The 19,741-nt window shown below is 46.8% G+C and overlaps 1 protein-coding gene across 1 annotated transcript in view; it reads right to left on the reverse strand.

Moving 5' to 3' along the window:
- Positions 1 to 9,926, reverse strand: part of Mlxip (MLX interacting protein) — a 66,102-nt gene extending 56,176 nt beyond the window's left edge. Inside the window, exon 1 of the mRNA XM_075979351.1 lies at positions 9,286 to 9,926. Coding sequence (XP_075835466.1) covers positions 9,286 to 9,698 — 413 coding nt within the window. The 5' untranslated portion in view covers positions 9,699 to 9,926. The remainder of the gene's footprint in view (positions 1 to 9,285) is intronic.
- Positions 9,927 to 19,741: the final 9,815 nt, after the last annotated feature.

Here is a 19,741-nt window from a genome sequence, read left to right on the forward strand (position 1 = left end):
AAGAAGGTTTGAAAATATTCTTACCAAGCTCAAAGAGAGGTTAAGAGCTTAGAAACATTTTCTCAAGAAACAGGTCAGGCTGAGCACTGTACAACTGTAGTATCTACACTTGAGAGGCTAAGAGAAGATGATAGTGAGTTCAGTGAAAAGAAGAAAAACAGGTGTTAGGAAGGTGGCTTAACAGTGAGCGTATATGAGCACGTGCACAGCAAGCATGGTGAGTTCAGAGCCAGCACCCACATAGAGAAGCTGGGTGGAGCTGTGCACACACTCAACCCCAGCTCTGCAAAGCGCAGAGAAAGGCGATCAGCAGGCCTCCAGTTCAGCTCCAAGTTACTGAGAGACTCTTTCTAAGGGAATAAGAGTGACAGAGCAGAACACCTCACATCCTTCTCTGGCCTCCCACACCCTGAACATACACATGTACACATACTGAGACACTTCAAAAAACACAGAAAGAAAAATAAAGCTGGGCACGGTGGTGCATGCCTGTAATCCCAGCACTCAGGAGGAAGAGGCAGGTGAACCTCTGCGCAGTGAGTTCCAGGACAGCCATGTAGAAAAACCCTGCCCACCCTCCCCACACCCCACAAAAAAAAAAAAGAAAAGAAACTTTTGAAACTATTATGCATTAGTTTCCTATTGGTGCTATAACTTAGAGATACAGAAATGAATTTATTATTTCATAATCCTCAAAGTCAAATATCAAATTTAGGTCTCACGGGGCTAAAACCAAGATCCAGCAAGCCTGTATCCTTCTAAAACACTAGGAGAGATGCCGCTTCCTGCGGCCTGCAGTTTTAAGGCTATGAACATTCCTTAGCTCACAGTCTCCTTCTTCCTCTTCTTCGAAGTTAGCTGCATCAAGATGGGTCTTTTCCTACTGCGATCTCTCCAGCTCTCTCTCTCTCACTTGTTAAGGACCCTTGTGATTACACTGGGCCCACTCAGATGATCTTGGCTGATCAGCAAACTTATTCCATCTGCAGCCTAAAATCCTCCTTACTGTGTAACAATATATTCATAGGATTCGTAAACTGGGGCATAATTATCCTTTTGTGTTACTACACTTATTTACTTATTGTGTGTGTGTGTGTGTGTGTGTCAGAGAAAAACTTACTGGAGTTGGTTCTTTCTTCTTCTGGGAGTCTGTTCGCCCTTTCTAGCACGTGGGTTGTCAGGTTTGGTGGTAAATGCCTTTATCCACCAAGCTGTCTCATCAGTTTCAACACAGACATCTTCAAGGGCACTGTTAACCTGCCCATCACACTGTCCAAGTGTACAAATGTCCCCCACAAAGGTTCATCCTACTGTTTCACTCCACACCAACATTCCCTAAAGCACTAATCCATACAGTTATCTTCAAAGAACTGAAAGAAAGATAAGCAAGACTCAAAAAAGGCAAGTTTATAAAGTTGGTTCCAGATTCTGAAGAATCCCTTCTTAATTCAACATACATTTCTTTTTTAAAAAATTATTTATTTATTATGTGTACAACATTCTGCTTCCATGTATGCCCACACACCAGAAGAGGGCACCAGATCCCATTACAGATGGTTGTGAGCCATCATGTGGTTGCTGGGAATTGAACTCAGGACCTCTGGAAGAGCAGTCAGTGCTCTTAACCTCTGAGCCATCTCTCCAGCCCCAACATACATTTCTTAATCACACAGTCTGTGTTAGAGGTACTATTAGCCTCCACAGGAAACTCAAAGGTGAAAACAGCAGGTTAGTCAGGACCACATAATCATACACACGGCTAAATCAAATAAGGTGGTGGTTTTCCAAAGTATATGAGGTTCATTGACTTGAGGAAGGCTCAGACTGAAGGAAATACAGTTTTACCCAGTGAGGATAGGATTCTAAGTAGCCCAAGACACCCACCTTCCCATCTGGGAGGCCCCAGGTGCCTTATAGCAACAGAATAACTTCATTTCCTCCACCACAGAATTCTAGGCTTCTATAAGCAGATGAATGGGGGGACTTTTCAGTTCAAGAGACTTTTCCTGGTCTGAGGGTGTAGTAAAGTAATCATCTACAATGCAGAAGATCCTTCGAATTAGGGCGCACAAGATGGTTCAGTGGGTAAAGGTGCTTGCTGCCAAGCCTGAGAAGCTGAGTCCAGTCTCCAGGCCCCACATGGTGGAAGGAGAGAAACTACTGCTACAAGTTGTCCTCGGTCATTTGTAACTGTAGTGCAGAAGGAGCAGGGATAGGCACAGCCTGGCCAGTCAATGATCTGAGTTCAGCCAGAAACCATATCTCAAAAAACAAGGTGGGGGATCTCTGTGAGTTCGAGACCAGCCTGGTCTACAGAGCTAGTTCCAGGACAGGCTCCAAAGCCACAGAGAAACCCTGTCTCGAAAAACCAAAAAAAAAAAAAAAAAAAAAACAAAAAAAACAAGGTGGGTATGGGGAGGAATTTAAAAAATAAAAAGGTAGAGGTCAACAGAAGAAGATAATGGACACTAACCTCTGACCTCTGCATGCCTACACACACGTGTACTTGTGTACCTACATGCACACACACACACACAAGTGCTACATATACATGTGTACATACACACATTTTTTTTTAGAGGGTTTCTCTGTGTAACAGCCCAAGTTGTCCTGAAACTAGTTTTGTAGACCATGCTGATCTCAAACTCACAGAGATCTGCCTGCCTATTCCCTTCCAAGTGCTGGAATTAAAGGCATGCGCCACCACTGCCTGGCATCATAAACACAAATTTAATCCTTAACTTCTAGGTCCAAATTTATTTATTTACTTACTTAATTATTTTTGAGACAAAGTCTCCTGGCAGCCAGGTTGCCCTGAAGTCACTATATAGCGGTAGATGACCTTGAACTTCCCTTTTCCAAGAGGGCTGGGTCTACAGGCATCTACCACCACACCACTCATTTGTGCCAAATGAGCTACAGTCTCAACTTTCTTTTCCAGTTCTATTAACTCTTCCTCACCCTTCTATTGGGCTGGCAATTAATCAGTAGACACTACTTAAAATAGAAATCTGTTCCTAGACTAAGAGGAACATAGACTTCTCTTAGGGAAGAGAATTCATTATTTCTGATAATTAACACTGGGGAAAAGGGATAAGCACTGAGTCTAAGATCAGCAAAACCATCCACACACTGGCTCTTGACACAGACACATACACTTGACCTGTATGCCTCCCAATACTGCCCTGAAATCAGATTCATTGTTATCACATCTTTTACATCTATCCTACAGGGCAGTTACAACTAACTGTGCCTGTTCCCTCATCCCTGGTTTCTGAGCTATTTCAAATTATTGTCTCTGTAGCCAACGCCAGTGCACACTCTGTAATAGTAAGCACACTGTCTAATGATTATAGACTAAGAGAAAGAAAGAGAAGAAAAACAGCTTGTCAGTGATATGGGAGCAAAACTGTAAAACTAAGTCATTTCTATAAATGATTCCTATTATCATGCCTATCATAAGCATTCTCTAAAGCCAGGCGGTGGTGGCGCACGCCTTTAATCCCAGTACTCGGGAGGCAGAGGCAGGTGGATCTCCATGAGTTTGAGGCCAGCCTGGTCTACAAGAGCTAGCTCCAAAACAGGCTTGATTGCTACAGCAAAACCGTGTCTTGAAAAACCAAAAATAATTAATTAATTAAAAAAGATTCCTCTAGAACAGTGGTACTAAACCTTCTTAATACTGAGACACTGTAAAACAGTTCCTCATGTTGTTGTGACCTTCAACCATAAATTATTTCATTGGTCCTTCATAACTGTAATTTAGCTACTATTATGAATTGTAAGTATCTGATATGCAGGACCCACAGGTTGAGAACCACTGCTCTAGTGGGACCTGTAGCTCAGATGATAGAGTACTTGCCTGGTATTTACATCCCAGGCACAAAGCCCTGGGTTTGATCTCTAGTACCACATGAAAAAAACAGGGCTGGAGAGATGGCTCAGCGGTTAAGAGCATTGCCTGCTCTTCCAAAGGTCCTGAGTTCAATTCCCAGCAACCACATGGTGGCTCACAACCATCTGTAATGAGACCTGCAGGAAGAATACTGTATACATAATAAAAAACAAACAAATAAATAAATATTTTAAAAAAGAGAGAGAAAAAAACAAAGAAACAGGTATGGTAGCACAAACCTGTAATCTCAGCATTCTGAGGGAGGCAAAAGGATTAGACATTCAAGACTGGGGTTGGAGAGATGGCTCTGGAGATAAGGTGTTTGGAGTACAATTGTGGGGACCTGGGTTTGCGCTACAGGACCCAAGTAAAATGAAACATTCTGTAACAATCCCAGTACTCCTACAGTGGGGTCAGGAAAATCTCTAGTAGCTTAAAAGCCAGCTAGTCTAGTGTATTCAATGGCAAACAAGAAATTGTGACTTACCCAAGATAGAAAGCAAGGTATAGACATCAGAAGTTGTTCTCTGACTTCCATATAGGAACCATGGAGCAAGTGCAACACATGTCAACAAGTACACAAAACACTTGCATGTATACATACACATACACACACAGAAGAAAGAAAAAAGAAATGATAGTTCTTTTTTTTCTCCTCAGCTACATGAGTTCAAGACCAGTCTGGTATATATGAGACCTTGTCTCTACTGGACACCTAAAATTTGTAGGACATTGTGGGCTAAGTCTTTAGTCCTTTCTATTCCTCAAGTCTGGCATAGCTTCCCACCTGGGCCATGAACAATTACCACACAGGGCACACACATGGGCGCTACTTCCTGAAACATAGCCCAGACTCTAACAGTTCCTAATTTAAAAATCTCGAGGGCTGGCAGGATGGCTCAGAGGGGTAACAAAACTCTGACAATATGGTAGAGAGAAAGAACTCAGCTCTTGAGCTGTTGTTATCTGACACACACACAGAGACACTGTTTAAAAACACACACAAACATAAAATAAATGTTTAAAAAGAAAAATGTCTCTTCAAATAGCCACTTAAATAGTCACTTGCCAAAAACACCTATTACTTATGCCTAAATACAAGAAAGGTCATTTCTAGTCCAGCAAAGTGGCTTTGCAGATAAAAGTGTTTGCTGCCAAGCCTGACAATCTGATTTTGATATCTGGGATCTCATATAATGGAAGTAGAAAAGTTATAAGTTGACCTCTGATCCTAACATACACACTAAATAAATAAACATAATAAATTGTTTCAAAAGACCACTGGCTACCCTTTAATCTATACCAAAAGAAGGTAATAAAGAGAGAAGTGAAACCAAAACCAACCACAAAAACACACACACAAAATGTATTCAGAATCTCTATGGGGGGATGGGGCGTACATGCACGGCATGCCTTAAAATGTTAAAAGGTGGGTAGGAACCATGAACTAGGTTCTCAAGTGTGCAGCTCCACTATAGGGGCCTTGGAAAGATCCAGCCAAATCAAGAATGCCTCTATGTAGTATTTGTTAGGCAGGCCCTTGAAAGCTTCACCGAAAGACTCCAATTAGACACATCAGTTGACTGAGGATAGAGAGTTAAAATTCTACATTGTCCATCCTTTACATCCAATTTTATAAACTTCCTTTTGCCTGTAATTTGCCAAGTACCAGATCCAGTCACAGACACTATCACAGTTAATCCTCATCTCTACCCTGCAGGGAAGTTTTATCCACTTCATTCTAGAGCAATGACAGGATAGCTTAGAAAAGGTAAGCCAGGCTGCTCTCCCCTGCCATCCATCACACATCTGCCTTGAGGAAAGGCAACTTCTTTCCCTCCAAGATGTCCCAGAAACTGAGCACATGTTTTAGAACTAAATGAAGATGCTTATCCACAGAGCTACTTACCAGAGTGGGAAAGACATGGGTTTTTAAAAAACTATCCCTGAGGAAACTGGAATCCCATTTTATGACCATTTATCAAGCAGACCAATGAACATATTCACAGTCCCCAGCACCCCCAAATCTACTACATCGCCAGAGTCTGGACAAACAGTTCAGCTACCTCTGTAATCTCAGCACTAGGGAGGCTGAGGCAGAAGGATTTCAGTGGATTTCAGGCCAGCTTGACCCACAAAACAAATCCAAGTTCATCTCCAAAGGGGAAAAAGAAAGCCTTTGCTTGACACTGCTCATGATTCCTAGACCACCTCTCAGGATTGGGTAAAAAATAACAACTTCCCCTGTACTTGGTTCCTCCTCCAAAAAGCTGTTGAGCCTCATCTGGAAACAGCTGGGAGGGAGCAGTTAACAGGAAACCAAACCAAACAAAAAGCACAGAGTGTACTAGAGAGTTAGGCAGTAGAACCAAGAGCCCACAGAACAGACTGGAAGCTGGAGTTAGGAAGAACCTAGGCCAGAAACAGTCACATAGAAGACTCAGCTGGTCTTCCTCTCAGGTCAAGCAGAAGAAACCTGGACAAGAGGTGAAGGCTCTAACCCTTCGTGAGGGCAAACCAAAGCACTGACCTGGGTCTGCTTTCCTCCCCCACTGGGAGCTTACTTCTCTGAAAGCAGCTGGTGGCCGTGACAAGTAAACTGAAGGCAGAAACCCAGCTTTCTCTAGTTTCTCAGTTAATCTGTACCAAATGTCCACACACTGCCAATTAAACTCAGTGAAGGCCACATCAGCATCGATCATGCTCACTGACACCAATAGCATCTTCATAGGAAGTTACCAGCAGGTGCCCATCCAGGAACCTTTGATGGTAAACCTGGCTAGGTACTAGGTAGGCATGAGGAATACTAGGCAAGACATGAGGAACAACAAAAGCAAGTGAGCCCATGAGGCTGGGAGATACCATAGAGTAAGGTAAGCTTCTTGCACCAAACTAGTAATACATTTTGCAATCAAGAAAATTAACTCAGTAATGGCCAGGTGCCAAAATATTTCTGAAAGAAATGGGAGGTAGGTAGGATTACTCTGTTGGTGTTATTTAATAATCCTTTAGGTTATCCACATAGAGCACAAAAGGAGACGGCTTATTTTTCCTTTGGCAGAGCTTTCTAAGAGAGACCTTTCCAGCCCAAGCCTCCAAAGGCTCAAGCAGCTTTCTCTCCCTAGACATGAAGAAGTTTATATTAAAGTAAAAAAAGGAGGATTATGTTCTCTTAATAAAACACATTGCTGTCTTTTGCCTCTAGTTGTGTTTGAGAAGTTTTTCTTAAAGAACAGCTTATGCTGTAATCTAATTGAGTCTGATACCAATATAAGTGCTCAAAATAAGAGAGCGAGGGTGCGCAGGACTGCAATTTCACTGTCATCTGTTTATTTGAAAACAGACTATCTTCACAGGCTCAGTGCCAGCTCGAACTGGCAAGATCTAAGAATCGGAGCAAAGTCTGACCACCGAGCCATGTGAGGGTGACAGAAGGAAGAGCTATGCTATAGGAATAAGCTAGCAGGGAAACCTCCACATGAGGAAATGGGGTGAGTTGCATCTCAGAAACATAACCATTTATTCCAGAGGGGAAAATGCCATCCAGAGCCAACTATCTAGTATTTTAACTTCAGGCAATTGAGTAATGCTTTTAATTTGGATTTATCAGGGCTCATTATCTACCTCCCTGGGGGGGCGGGGAGAAGTGGGAGGGTTGCTTGAACCCAGGAATTTAAGACCAGCCTCCCAAAGCATGACCAGTCTCAAAAACCCAAACAATAATAATAAAAAATCATAAAATGGGGCTGGAGAAATGGCTCAGTGGCTAAGAGCACTGACTGCTCTTCCAGAGGACCTGGGTTCAATTCCCAACACCCACACAGCATCTCACAACCGTCTGTACCTCCTCTCCCAGGGGCTCCAACACCCTCACACAGACAAAACAATGCACATAGGATAAAAACAAATTATTTTTAAAAATAAAACTGAAACAAGGCTGGCCGTGGTGGCACAGGCCTGTAATCCCAGCCCCTGGGAGGCTAAAGCAGGAGGATTACTGCAAGGTCGAGGCCAGTCTAGGTTATACAGTGAGTTCCTGGATACATAGGTCTCAAGATAACACAAAAAGGACTAGGAAGATTCCTACTCTTGCAGTCCACAGCCGCTGGAGTCACCTGGGAAACGTGTCCTATGCTGCCAGCTGTGCAGGACTCAAAGCCTAGTACAGTTTCTAAAGCAAGAGGCCCAAATAATAAGGATCCCCACAGAAGCTACTACACACTGGGCAGCTCCAGACACTAGTAGGAGCTCCGAGAAGGCCTGCGGCTGAGGCAGAAAAACTACCTGACGTGAATGCCTAACAGACACACTGGGCAAGAGGGAGAGGGTGGAAAGAAAGGCTAACCTCCCAGGGAAGGCCTTTCTGTGACTCTGAAGAAAGGGTTCTCTGCCCCCATCTCAGGACATTGTCTCGGATGTCAACCTTACAAACGGACATGTCACACACACATCGTTTTAGGGCCAACCAAAAATCCTCTTGCTAGACCTGGGCACGGGAGGCATGTTTGTGATCCCAGAACAACTTGGCAAGTGGAGTCAGGAAGGTCAAGAGGGGTTCAAGGCCAGCCTCTACTACAAGAGCAAGTTTGAGAGGCTCCTGGGCTACAATGACATCCTGACTCCGAAAGAAAAATAGAAAAACCTTCCAACTTGCCAGGGAAATAGACTGCGCCTTGGGGGGGGGGGGGTATTGCGGGAGAAGGTGGGGGCGGGCAGCTGGACTCCACAAGTCCTCCTCAGTGCATTAAGGAGCCCTGCCTCGGAGCTTCCCAGCCACTGAGAGGTGAAGGAAGCCAGGCTGCAGATGCCGGGACCAGCAGGAAAAGTCACTAACACTTCAGGAGTGCCTACTACCCACTGCACGCCCCACCGAACTCAGTCCACCCCCGGCACAGCCCTCTGGAGGTCGATACCACAGGCACCCCTCTTTAGAAACGAGGAAACGGGCTCGTTACACAATCGTTAGATAGTGCAGCCAGCGCCCTAGCCACCCTGGACAGGTGATCTTAACCGTTGGGTGGTGCTGGGAACACACAAAGCAGCGGAGGGAAGGGGTCCACGGAGCCAGGCGAAACAACACGCAAACCGGAGCTACACCTAGTTCTTGTCCGAAACCGGACCCACGGGCACCAGGGGAGGGGAGGGCCTGGATGGGGGAACACGAAGCCGGAAGAACCCAGGCACTGCTGACAGAACTACAGGCCAGAACCCTGGCGCCTCTCCTAACTGTGGAGACCCCAGACCCACAAATCTTCCTAGAAGCAGCCCCCAAAGGGAAAACGTGAAGCCAAATGCCCCCGATGGTTTTGTCAAAGAGAAGGGAGTAAAGATGGGAGGGGGCGCCTCGGCCAGGTCCGGGAGTGGGGTTGGGGGCGTCACCGGGTCCTTACCTGTAGGCCAGGGTCATGCACTCGAAGAGCTTGGTGAGCGAAGCATCAATGGACAGATGGCAGGAACTGGTCTTGCCGAAACTATATGTCTGGCACGTCTGCTTGTTGACCGTGTCGAAATCATAGCCCTTCTTGGGCGGGTGCTCGCGGTGCGGAGAGGACACCATAAAGTGGCCGCTGTGGATGATCTGCTGTCGGCGGGGAGGCTCTTCGCGGCCCGGCCCGGCCCGGGGTGGCAGCGGCGCGGTGCTCGCGTGGGCCCGGGCTGAGGTGGCCACGCCGGAGGGGGGCGGCGGAGACGGCTCGTCTGTGTCCGAGTCGTCGTCGTCCTCCGGCACCTGAGGCTTGAGCAGCACCGAGCGGCCCCGACTGCGGGGCCGCCGCGGAGAACACATGAATACGTCGGCAGCCATGAAGAGAACCTGGTCCGGGGCATCCCCCGGGAGCCGGGACGACGTGGAGAGAAGAGGCTGAGGGGACTGAGAGGCCGCCGGCCGGGCCCGGCCCTCGCGCAGACTGCCCGGGAACGAGCGGCCAGAGGGGGGTGGGGGCGCCCGCCTCCTCGTGATGTCACATCTCGTCTCAGCCAATCGGATGCCTGCGTCTAACTCTTAAAGGCGCAGGGGAACCTTTTCTTATCTAGGAGGACAAAAAAAAAAAAAGTTGAAGGCCACGCCTCCATGCCCCGCCCCTGGCTGTCCTCTTTCCCCCTCCGGGCTGGCAGGGCAGCCGGGGGACCAGAAAGCCAGGCCTCTCCCCTCCCAGTGTCCCGGTTCAGGGAGGTATTGGCTCTTTCTCCAGCGAAGTCTGGCCCCAGCCCCTGCCCCGCCTCCGCCACGCCCGGAGCTCGGGAATCGCCCTAAGGCCTCACTGCGGGCAAGGAGGGCACTCCACGTGGTGGGTAGGGGTGGAGCTCTTCCCCCCCCCTCCGGTCTGCTTTCTCCCTCCGTACCCGGAACTGAGCCCTCAAAAGCCTTCCTGATCTAGTGGAGCGTCAAGACTACCGTTCCCATTTTGTTGATGCGAAGTTGAGTCGCCTGAACTCTAAGGGATGTTCCGACGAGACCGACCAGGAGCGTGGAGTCCTCCCATCCTTCGGGGCGGAAACTGGCTCTCCGGGGATTAAGGCATGTCCCCTGGGCATCACTACTCCTGTGGAGTACAGTCCTGCTCCAGCAGGGGCCCAGCTGTCTGCCTCCAGACCCGGCAACTTCAGCTACAAATCAAAATACTTCGCTATTGTTTGGAAGTTTGGCCCAGCGACCAAATTCCAAAAGGGGAAGTTGTGAGCTTTCTTCACTGCAATTCCTATGCCCCAGAAAGTTATATCAACCTAAAAATAGCAATGAGCCAGTCATGGTAACGCATGCGCATGCTTGCAATCCCAACAGGAGGGAAGCAGAGGCCGGAGGATAAGAAGTTCCCGAAATCCTTGGTTAGCTTAGATTGCAGGAGACCCTGCCTCAAAAAATAAAATAATTATTTTTTAATAGAGAAGTCCAGTGAGATGACTGAGCAGGTAAAGACACCTGGTGCCACGTCTGACCCTAGTCTAGTTCCAGCCCGGGACCCACATGGTAGAAAAGGACTCCAGCAAACTCCTCTAACCGCCATACTGTGGCATCCGTGCCTCCCACAATAAATAAATATATGATTGTTTTTTTGAGACAGGGTCCCTATGTAGTCCTTATGTGGACCAGGCTGACCTTTAAACTCAAAAATCCTCCAGCCTCTGCCTCACGAAGGTTTTTTTTTTTAATAAAAAATAAAAATTAAGGCCTGTAATCCTAGCACTTAGGAGGATCAATCCAAATTCAAGGACAAGCTCCAGGACAGCCAGGACTACATAGAGAGACACCCACCTTTTCAAAAAAGTGAAAGCTGTGTGACTTGATGGTGCACACCTTTAACCCCAGCAGTCAGGAAGCAGAGAGGCAGGTAGATCTCTGAGTTCGAGGCCAGATTGGTCTACAGAATGAGTTCTAGGACAGCCAGAAACAAACAGAGAAATTGTCTCAAAAAAAACAAAAAAAAGTGGAAGGGAAGCTGGGAGATTATAAGAGAGAAGAGAACGGGGTGTCTTCTTTATATAACAGGGAAGCTACACTAATGTACTCTCCATGGCCTAAACAAGACCTACAAAATGGCAGCACCAGTTAACATCCCAACATGGACGGAGGAAATCTCACAAGACCCCTCTCCTAAATTAAGAGCTACAGGCTGTGAATGGCTGCTGAGAGAGGGGAAATCAGTCTTCTCCAGGAAGAAGATAGAGCAACACTACATGGACTCAGCAGGCTATTTTTATATGTGCACATGTGTGTCCTGCATGTTTAAAAATAATAATTAAAGAAGAGATCATGTTTCAGAGGGAGTGAGAAGAGGGGAGGGGCTGGAGGGGGAGGTGAGTGGAGTGTAACAGATGCAAATGCGGTACCCGGGTGTGAAGTTGTATCTAAAAGTGTAAAAACGGCATCACAGTGGTGTCTGCCTTTAGTCCCAGCACTTGGGAGGCAGAGACACGTAGATCCATGTGAGTTCAAGACCAGCCTGGTCTATAGAGTGAGTTCCAGGACAGCTAGGGCTATACAGAGAAGCCCTGTCTCAAAAAATCAAAAAACCAAAAAATACCCATAGGCATAAAATTTGGGGGCTGGAGAAGTTGTTCAGTGGTTAAGAGCACTGGCTGTTCTTCCAAAGGTTCTGCATTCAATTCCCAGCAGCCACAAATAATTCACAACCATGTATAATGGGACCCAATGACCTCTTCTGGCCTGAAGGTATTCATGCAGACAGAGCCCTTAGAAAGGAAGGGAGGGAGGGAGGGAGGAAAAGAGGGAGGGAGAAAGAAGGGGGAGGAAGGAAGGAAGAAAAAAAGGAAGAAGGGAAGGAGGCAGGAAGAAGGGGGAGGAAGGAAGGAAGAAAAAAAGGAAGGAAGGGAAGGAGGGAGGAAGAGAGGGAGGGAGAAAGAAGGGGGAGGAAGGAAGGAAGAAAAAAGGAAGGAAGGAAGGGAAGGAGGGAGAAAGAAGGGGGAGGAAGGAAGGAAGAAAAGAAAGGAAGGAAGGGAAGGAGGGAGGAAGAAGCAAATGACAAAAACAAAATCCTGGAAACAGTAATGGGGTTATGGCTGGCACAGGTAGTCCCCTGGCTATTAGGAACACTGAGGCAAGAGAGCAAGACTAGCCTAGGTGCCAGGTAGAGAGGCACATGCCTTTAATTCCAGCACTTGAGAAGCAGAGGCAGGCACATCTCTTTGGAGTTTGGGGCCAGCCTGCTGTATATAGTGGATTTTAGGATAGCCAGAGCTACGTAGTAAGATCCTGTCTCAATAAATAAATAAAGTATTCAATGTTTTTGCTTGTTTGTTTGTTGTGTTTGTTTGCTTTTGAGACAGGGTTTCTCTGTGTAGCCCTGTCTGTCCTGGAACTCACTCTGTAGACCAAGCTGGCTTTGAATTCACAGAGATCTCCTGCCTCTGCCTCCCAAGTGCTGGGGTGAAAAGTGTGTGCCACCACCGCCCGGCCGACTCAGTGTTTCTGTATTACCCAGGTCTCTCAGGGTGTTTATAGTTGGGATGAACTGTGACCAAAACAGCTTGGGGAGGGGAGAGTTTATTTCAGCTTACAGTTTCACAGCACAGTCCATCACTGAGGGAAGAAAGTCAGGGCAGGAACTCACACAAGGCAGGAACCTGGAGGCAGGAGCTGACGCAGAGGCCCTTGCTCAGTGCTGCTTACAGCATGCAGGACCACCCACTCAGGGATGGCACCACCCACAGTGAGCTGGACCATCCCCCCTCATTTGTCAATCAAAAAAATGCACCACAGGCCCCTCTAGCAGGAGCATTTTCATAGTTGAGGCTCTCTCTTCCAAAATGACTCTAGTCTGTGCCAAGTTGATATAAAACTAGCCCACATACCAAGCTAGTCGTGAACTCCTGGTCCACAGATGATCCTCCTGCCTCAGCATCTTAGCAGGTCGGGATTAGCTATGTCAGCCATGTTAGTTTGCTTGCTTTGTTTTACATTTCTAAAAATAATTTCATACACATACTCATGTGCACACACGCAGACACACACATGCACACAAACACAATATGGACAAGGCTTTAAGGAAGGGGGTATCCTAAGGACGCGTGTGCAAGGGATGCTGCATCATCACAGGCATCACTGCTGCTTTGAGAAAGGGAAAAAAGAAGAAAAGCATCGACTCCTCATTTTGGCGCAGCAGAGAACTAAGAGCAAGATGAAAGCCTAGCGTCTCTGCCTCCGTCAGTTCCGTGTTTCCTTGACTCTGCCGAGGCACGTTAATCTCTCAAGAGGTGTCGGTCTACCTAACCTTCCTCATCCCTTTTCAAGGCTGAAGACACAAAAATAAGTCATTTTCCTTCCCAAATGGCAGTCACCTTGGGTTCCAGAACAAAGCCTCCAAGGACAGCATCTTCCCTGTACCAACGCAACCAATCCAAACCATCGAAATAGTGTAGGACGGGGAGGCTCCACCCAGGAGCAGGTCTTCTTACTGGTCCCCATTGGTGTCGGCAGCTGTAACATCCTCTTCTGACCTCCTGACAGAACGTGAACTGAGACAGACGATGCTCAAACCACACTTGGCACGGGACTATTTAATTAGGCCAGAGCTTTTGCCCCCGTTCCAACTATTCTATCTAAAGCTCAAAAACGGGTAACAGAGATGGCTCCACAGTTTAAAGCACTTATCTTGCAGAGGGTCTGGGTTTGATTCCCAGCACCCACACAGTGGCTCATGACTACCCCTGACATGTCAGTGTTAAACCATAATCTTTCTGCTGGGCAGTGGTGGCTCACACCTTAAATCCCAGTGCTCAGGAGGCAGAGGCGGTCAGATCTCTGAATCTGAAGCCAGCCTGGTCTACAGATCAAGTTCCAGGACAGACAGAGAGACCCTGTCTCATAAATAGATCATAAATAAATAAACAAGCAAACAAACAAATAAATACAACATAAAAACACAACTTTTCTTTTTAATAATTTATTTATTTTATTTTATATGCATTGGTGTTTTGCCTGCATGCGTGTCTGTGTGAGGGTGTCAGATTTTGGAGCTGCAGTTGTTAATTATCATGTGGGTGCTGGGAATTGAATCTGGGTCCTCTGGAAAAGCAGTCAGTGCTCTTAACCTCTGAGCCATCTCTCCAGCCCCACAACTTTTCTTTTATTGTCCCCAAGATCATATATTGACATCACAGTATAAAACACAATACAACCTTAAAAGTCACACTCTTTAAGAGTTTAATAATTGCTTTGGGCAGCACTGGGGAGGCAGAGGCAGGAGGATCTCTGTGAGTTTGAAGCCAACCTGGTCTACAGAGCAAGTTCTAGGACAGGCTCCAAAGCTACATAGAAACCCTGTCTCAAAAAAACAAAAAACAAAACAAAAAAATGTTTAATAATTGATTGGTAAGTCCAGATTTTCTATGCAAGCCCCAAGGTCTTCAAGCTGTGGGCTGCTGTTAAAAAAAAAAACAACAAAACTAAACTAAACTAAATATTTTCTTATTCCAATAGGACAAGGACACAGTTACCATCATATCAAAACAAAAACAAAACTACAACAGTATAAAATTGTCAGTGTCTGACAATTGGGCCTGATGATCCTCAGTGCTCCAGAAGGCTTGGCCAGTCCCCCTGCTCCAGCTCTGCTGATGAGGACGGCAGCTCGTCGCTCGGCGCAGGCTGGCTCCGCTGTGTCAGGTCCAAAGGAAACTCATTTCCCCAAATTCTGGGAACTAGCAAAAGCCAGCCTTGCTCGGGAACTCGTGAAGCTGGATCCTCTCTACCAAAAGCAATCATCTTCCTTATCATTGGCTGAAGGGACAAATAGCATCTGTGGTGCCTATTAGCACATACACTCCGCCCCCTCAGCCGCCTCAGCATCACAAGTACCCGTTACACATCTCAGGCCCTTGCATCCTCAGCTCCTCTCCAGGACTCAGACTCCGCTGCCCCAGCTACCCATGTTGCCCTCACCTTCTTTGTCTTCTTCTCTCTCTCCTCCATCTCTCCCCCTCTTGCTGTCTTGCTCTCCCTGTGCTCTGCCCCTGTTTCTCTCACGGCAGGTCCAGTCTGCTGGCCGTGTTCAGTCCACTACTTTGTCTCCCTGCTCTGGACCCTTCCAGATGCCTCCGGCTGTTCTCCTTCATATCTACAATAACGAGCTTCTCCTCAAGCACACGTGGAGCCATGATGTTGTCAGGTTATATGCCGCTGCCACTGTGTCATTCCACAGTCCTGGCATCTCCAGTATCCCGAGGTCTCCACTAAGACAGAGACTTTTCCTTCACCAATGGCTTTTTCACGGCCTCTCCAACCATGACACATGGTGCCAAGCCTCACTTCCTCTCCTCGACCCCTTCAACTTCAGCTTCCCTGCTGCCAAAGCCATTATTATGATTTGGAAGACCCTGATGCGTTACGAAGCTCAGCTGCCAGTGTGAGATGCAGCATTGGCCCACAGCTTCTGTGTTCTGAACTTCAAGAAATACTTCACAGATTTCACCTCCATGAGACTGGTCTTCTTTAATTACAAGCTGATTTTTCAAGCCCCAGCAAACCTGTATCCATTGCTCCAGTAAAACAAAAAATTTCATAATCTCACAGATTCTTAAAAATATCACACGAACAGTTCCGATCGAGTCTTTGCTTCCCTCTGAAACTTCACAAGCCAGGCCTCCATCATCCCCATTTCTCTGAACATTACCCAACTTCCCACAGTAGCTCACTAACCTCTGAGCACTCAATGACCTTTCCAATCTAAAACTCCAAAACCTCCACCTTCCTCTCACAAAATAGTCCAGGCATGAAAGCCACAAGGTTAGGTCCAGGACAGCAATGCTCCATGTTCTCTGCTCTGGCTTCTGTTCTAGCTCCCGTGGCTGTGAGAAAGCAGCTCGGGGAGGAAAGGGCTTATTTGGCTTAAAGATTACTTACAGTTCCTCAGCAGGGAATGCTGAGGCACAAGCCAGAACCCAGAGGCTGAAACAGAGGCGATGGAGGGACAGCGCTTACTGGCTTGCTTCCCCTGGCTTTGTTTTTGCTTTTGTTTTTGAGACAGGATTTCTCTGTGTAGTCCTGGCTGTTCTGGAACCCATTCTGTAGACCAGGCTGGCCTCAAACTCACAGAGGTCCACCTGCCTCGACTCCTGAGTGCTGGGACTAAAGGGACATGTCACCACAGCCCCACTCGGATACCTAATACAGCCCAGGTCTGCATGCCTAAGGATGATGCCTCCAACCGTGGGCTGGATCTTCCAACTTCAGTTAGCAGTCCAGAAAATGCCCTACAGACATTCCCACAGGCAATCTGATAGAGACAATTCCTCAACAGACATTCCTTCTTTACAAGTGTATGGAGATGACAACCAAGATTAGCTATTACAAGCAGCTAACTTTCTTAACTGCTGAGCCATTTCTCCAGCTCCTCACTTTGTTTTTTCAAGACAGGGATTTGGTGCTGGAAAGAGAGATGGTTCAGCAACTAAGAGCACTGGCTGCTCTTCTAAAGGGTCTGGGTTCAGTTCTGGGCACCCACACAGTGGTTCACAGCTGTCTGTAACTCCAATTCCAGGAGCTCTGGTATCCTCTTCTGAACTCCACAGGTAACAAGCACACATGTGGTACACATGGGGTATACATGCAGACAAAACATTCAAACGCATAAAACAAAAGAAATAAATCTTTAAAAAACAAAAAGGGTCTCATGTAAAGCAGGCTGGTCTTGAACTTCTGACCTCCCTCCAGTTGCGCAGTGCTGGGGTTACAGGTACCACCTTGTCCACGCTTTGCAGCAGCTTTCTAAACTCAACACCATCAAGTCCAAAGGACATGCCATTTCCCCAGATTCCAAGCAGCAGAAGGTACAAATTAGCTCCCCAAAGCTCACGCTGGCCTCCAGGTTCCCTCAGTACCACAAGTACCAGTTACAGATTTCACAGTCATGTAGCATCCCAGCCCTTCTCACCTCCCCTTCTTCCCTAAACTCCCCCAGCTCATGGGCTTCTCTCCCCCAGCTACTCCTCCTTACAACCCTGCTATGCTCTCTCTGTCTCCCTCCACCTCACCGCTCTCATTTGGTCTCCCTCGTCTTTCTTGTTCTCTCTCTCTTTCTCCCCTTCTGTGCCTCTCCCTCTCTCCATGTTTCCCCTTCTCTCTCTCTCTCCCTATGTTCCTTTATCACGCCCCCCCCCCCCGCTCCTGTTTTTCTCATAGCCAGGTCCAGTCTCCCTCCCTCTCTCTATGTTCCCCCTTCTTTCTCTCTCCCCATGTTCCTCTATCCCCTCCTCCCTCCCTTTATCTACACTGCTCCTGTTTTCTCATGGCCAGGTCCAGTCTTTGGGTCATGTTCAGTCCATTTTTTCTCTGTCTTTCCAGATGCTTCTGCCTGTTCTCTCTCTTATATCTACAATAAAAACCTTCCCTTTAACCTTAGATACCATGGCATGATCACATCATCTGTCAGTTTTTATAAGAGTGATGAGGTACAACTTCATTCCCTCCCCCCTTTTCTTTTTGTTTGTTTGTTTGTTTCTGAGACAGGGTCTCACTAATCGTCTTGACTGACTGACCCAGAACTCACTATGTAGACTAGGCTGCTCTCAGACTTACAGAGTTTCTGCCTGCCTCTGCCTCCCATGCTCCCATGTGCTGAGATTTTTAAATCACACTTGGCCTCTTTTCTTACATTGATCCTTTTTGTGAGATGAGTCTTGCTGCGTAGCCCAAGCTGATCTGGGAACTCAATCTTTTTTTTTAATGTTTATTTATTTTATTTTATGTGCATTGGTGTTTTGACTGCATGTATGTCTGTGTAAGTATGTCAAATCCCCTGGAACTGGAGTTACAGGCTGGTGTAAGCTGCCATGTGTATGCTGGGAATTGAACCCGGGTCCTCTGGAAGAGCAGCTAGTGCTCTCTCCCATCCCTGGAACTCACTTCTCACCAGGCTGTTTTCACACTAGCCCCAAACTCACAGAGATCCCCCAGGCCTATGTACCACATGCAGCTACATTACTTTGTATTTGGACTTTTCTTTGGGCCACCAACAAGTTTCCAAATAAAGATATGGAATTTTATTATTAATTATGAGTGCTGAGCTTAGCTTAGGCTTGTCCCACTTAACCTGTTTCTGTTCATCTATGTTTTGTCTTGGGGCTTTTTACCTTTCTTTCAATCTGTATGTCCTACTTTCCTGCTTCCTCCGTGTCTGTCTGTCTGGCCCCTGGTGTTTTCTTTCTTCTTCCTTTGAGTCTAAATTCCTCATCCTACTTACTCCCTCTATCTGGGAATTCTGCCTATACCTCTTCCTTCACTATTGGCTGTTCAGCTTTTTATTAGACCAATCAGGCGCCTTATGTAGGCAAGGTAAAACAGGAACACATCTTTACATAGTTAAAGAAACAAATATTCTGCAACATAAACAAATGCAACACATCTTTGCACAGTTAAACATCCTGCAACATCATTTGATAAATGTGGGGATATGGTTCAGTGGAGAGAGCACTCACCTAATATACACAAGTCCTAGGTTCAATCCCCAATACAAATACATACATACGTACGTACATACATACATACAATACTCAGCCTGGCATTTATCTGCAATCCTAGTACTCAGGAGGTTAAGGATTGCCATGTGTTTGTGGTCAGCCCAGGCAACACAGTTATTTCCAAACCAGCTTGGTCTACAGAGACCCTACACCCGGCATCGTGGTGGCACGTGCCTGTCATCATTACACTTGGGAGACAGAGGCAGGAGGATTAGGAATTCAAGGCCATCGTATGAGATAGTGTCTCAACAACAAATGGAAGGAAAGGTTTCTTTGGGCTCATGGTTTGAAGGGATACAGTCCATCATGGCGGGACGGTCTGATGGGGGAGCATGAGGAAGGTCACGTTGCCTCTGAAGTCAGCAAACAGCATACTCAGTTCATCTTCTCTTTTTTTCTCTTGTTCAATCTGGGTCCTCGGTCATGAGACAGTGCCACCCACATTCAGAATGGTTCTCTCGCCTTCACTTAAACTTCTCCAAACTTCCCTTTCACAGACAGTCAGAGGTGTGTGCTTCTAGAAGATTACAAATATAGTTAGGTTGGCAGTGTAGACTGACTGTCACACCCCGTTCCTACTCTCTTGCTTTCTTCTCTCCCGGGTGTCTCCAATTCCAAAGCCCCCTTGGGAACATGAGAGAAGACTGGCCACCTTCTCCTGGGAATTGCACTTTGTGGCACTTGAGTGGTGTTCCTCTACCTTTTGAAATTCACCTCTCTTCTTCTTTTTCTCTCTTTAAACATTGTTTATTCTAATGCATGTGTGGGCATGCCAGTGCCCAGACACCTGCATGGGGATGGGGGAGAACTTGGAGTCATTTCTCTCCTTCCAACAGGCGGGGTCTGGGGACTGAGCTCAGTTTGACAGCCTTA

Source organism: Microtus pennsylvanicus, chromosome 1, assembly GCF_037038515.1.
Source record: "Microtus pennsylvanicus isolate mMicPen1 chromosome 1, mMicPen1.hap1, whole genome shotgun sequence".
Classification (NCBI taxonomy): Eukaryota; Metazoa; Chordata; class Mammalia; order Rodentia; family Cricetidae; genus Microtus; species Microtus pennsylvanicus.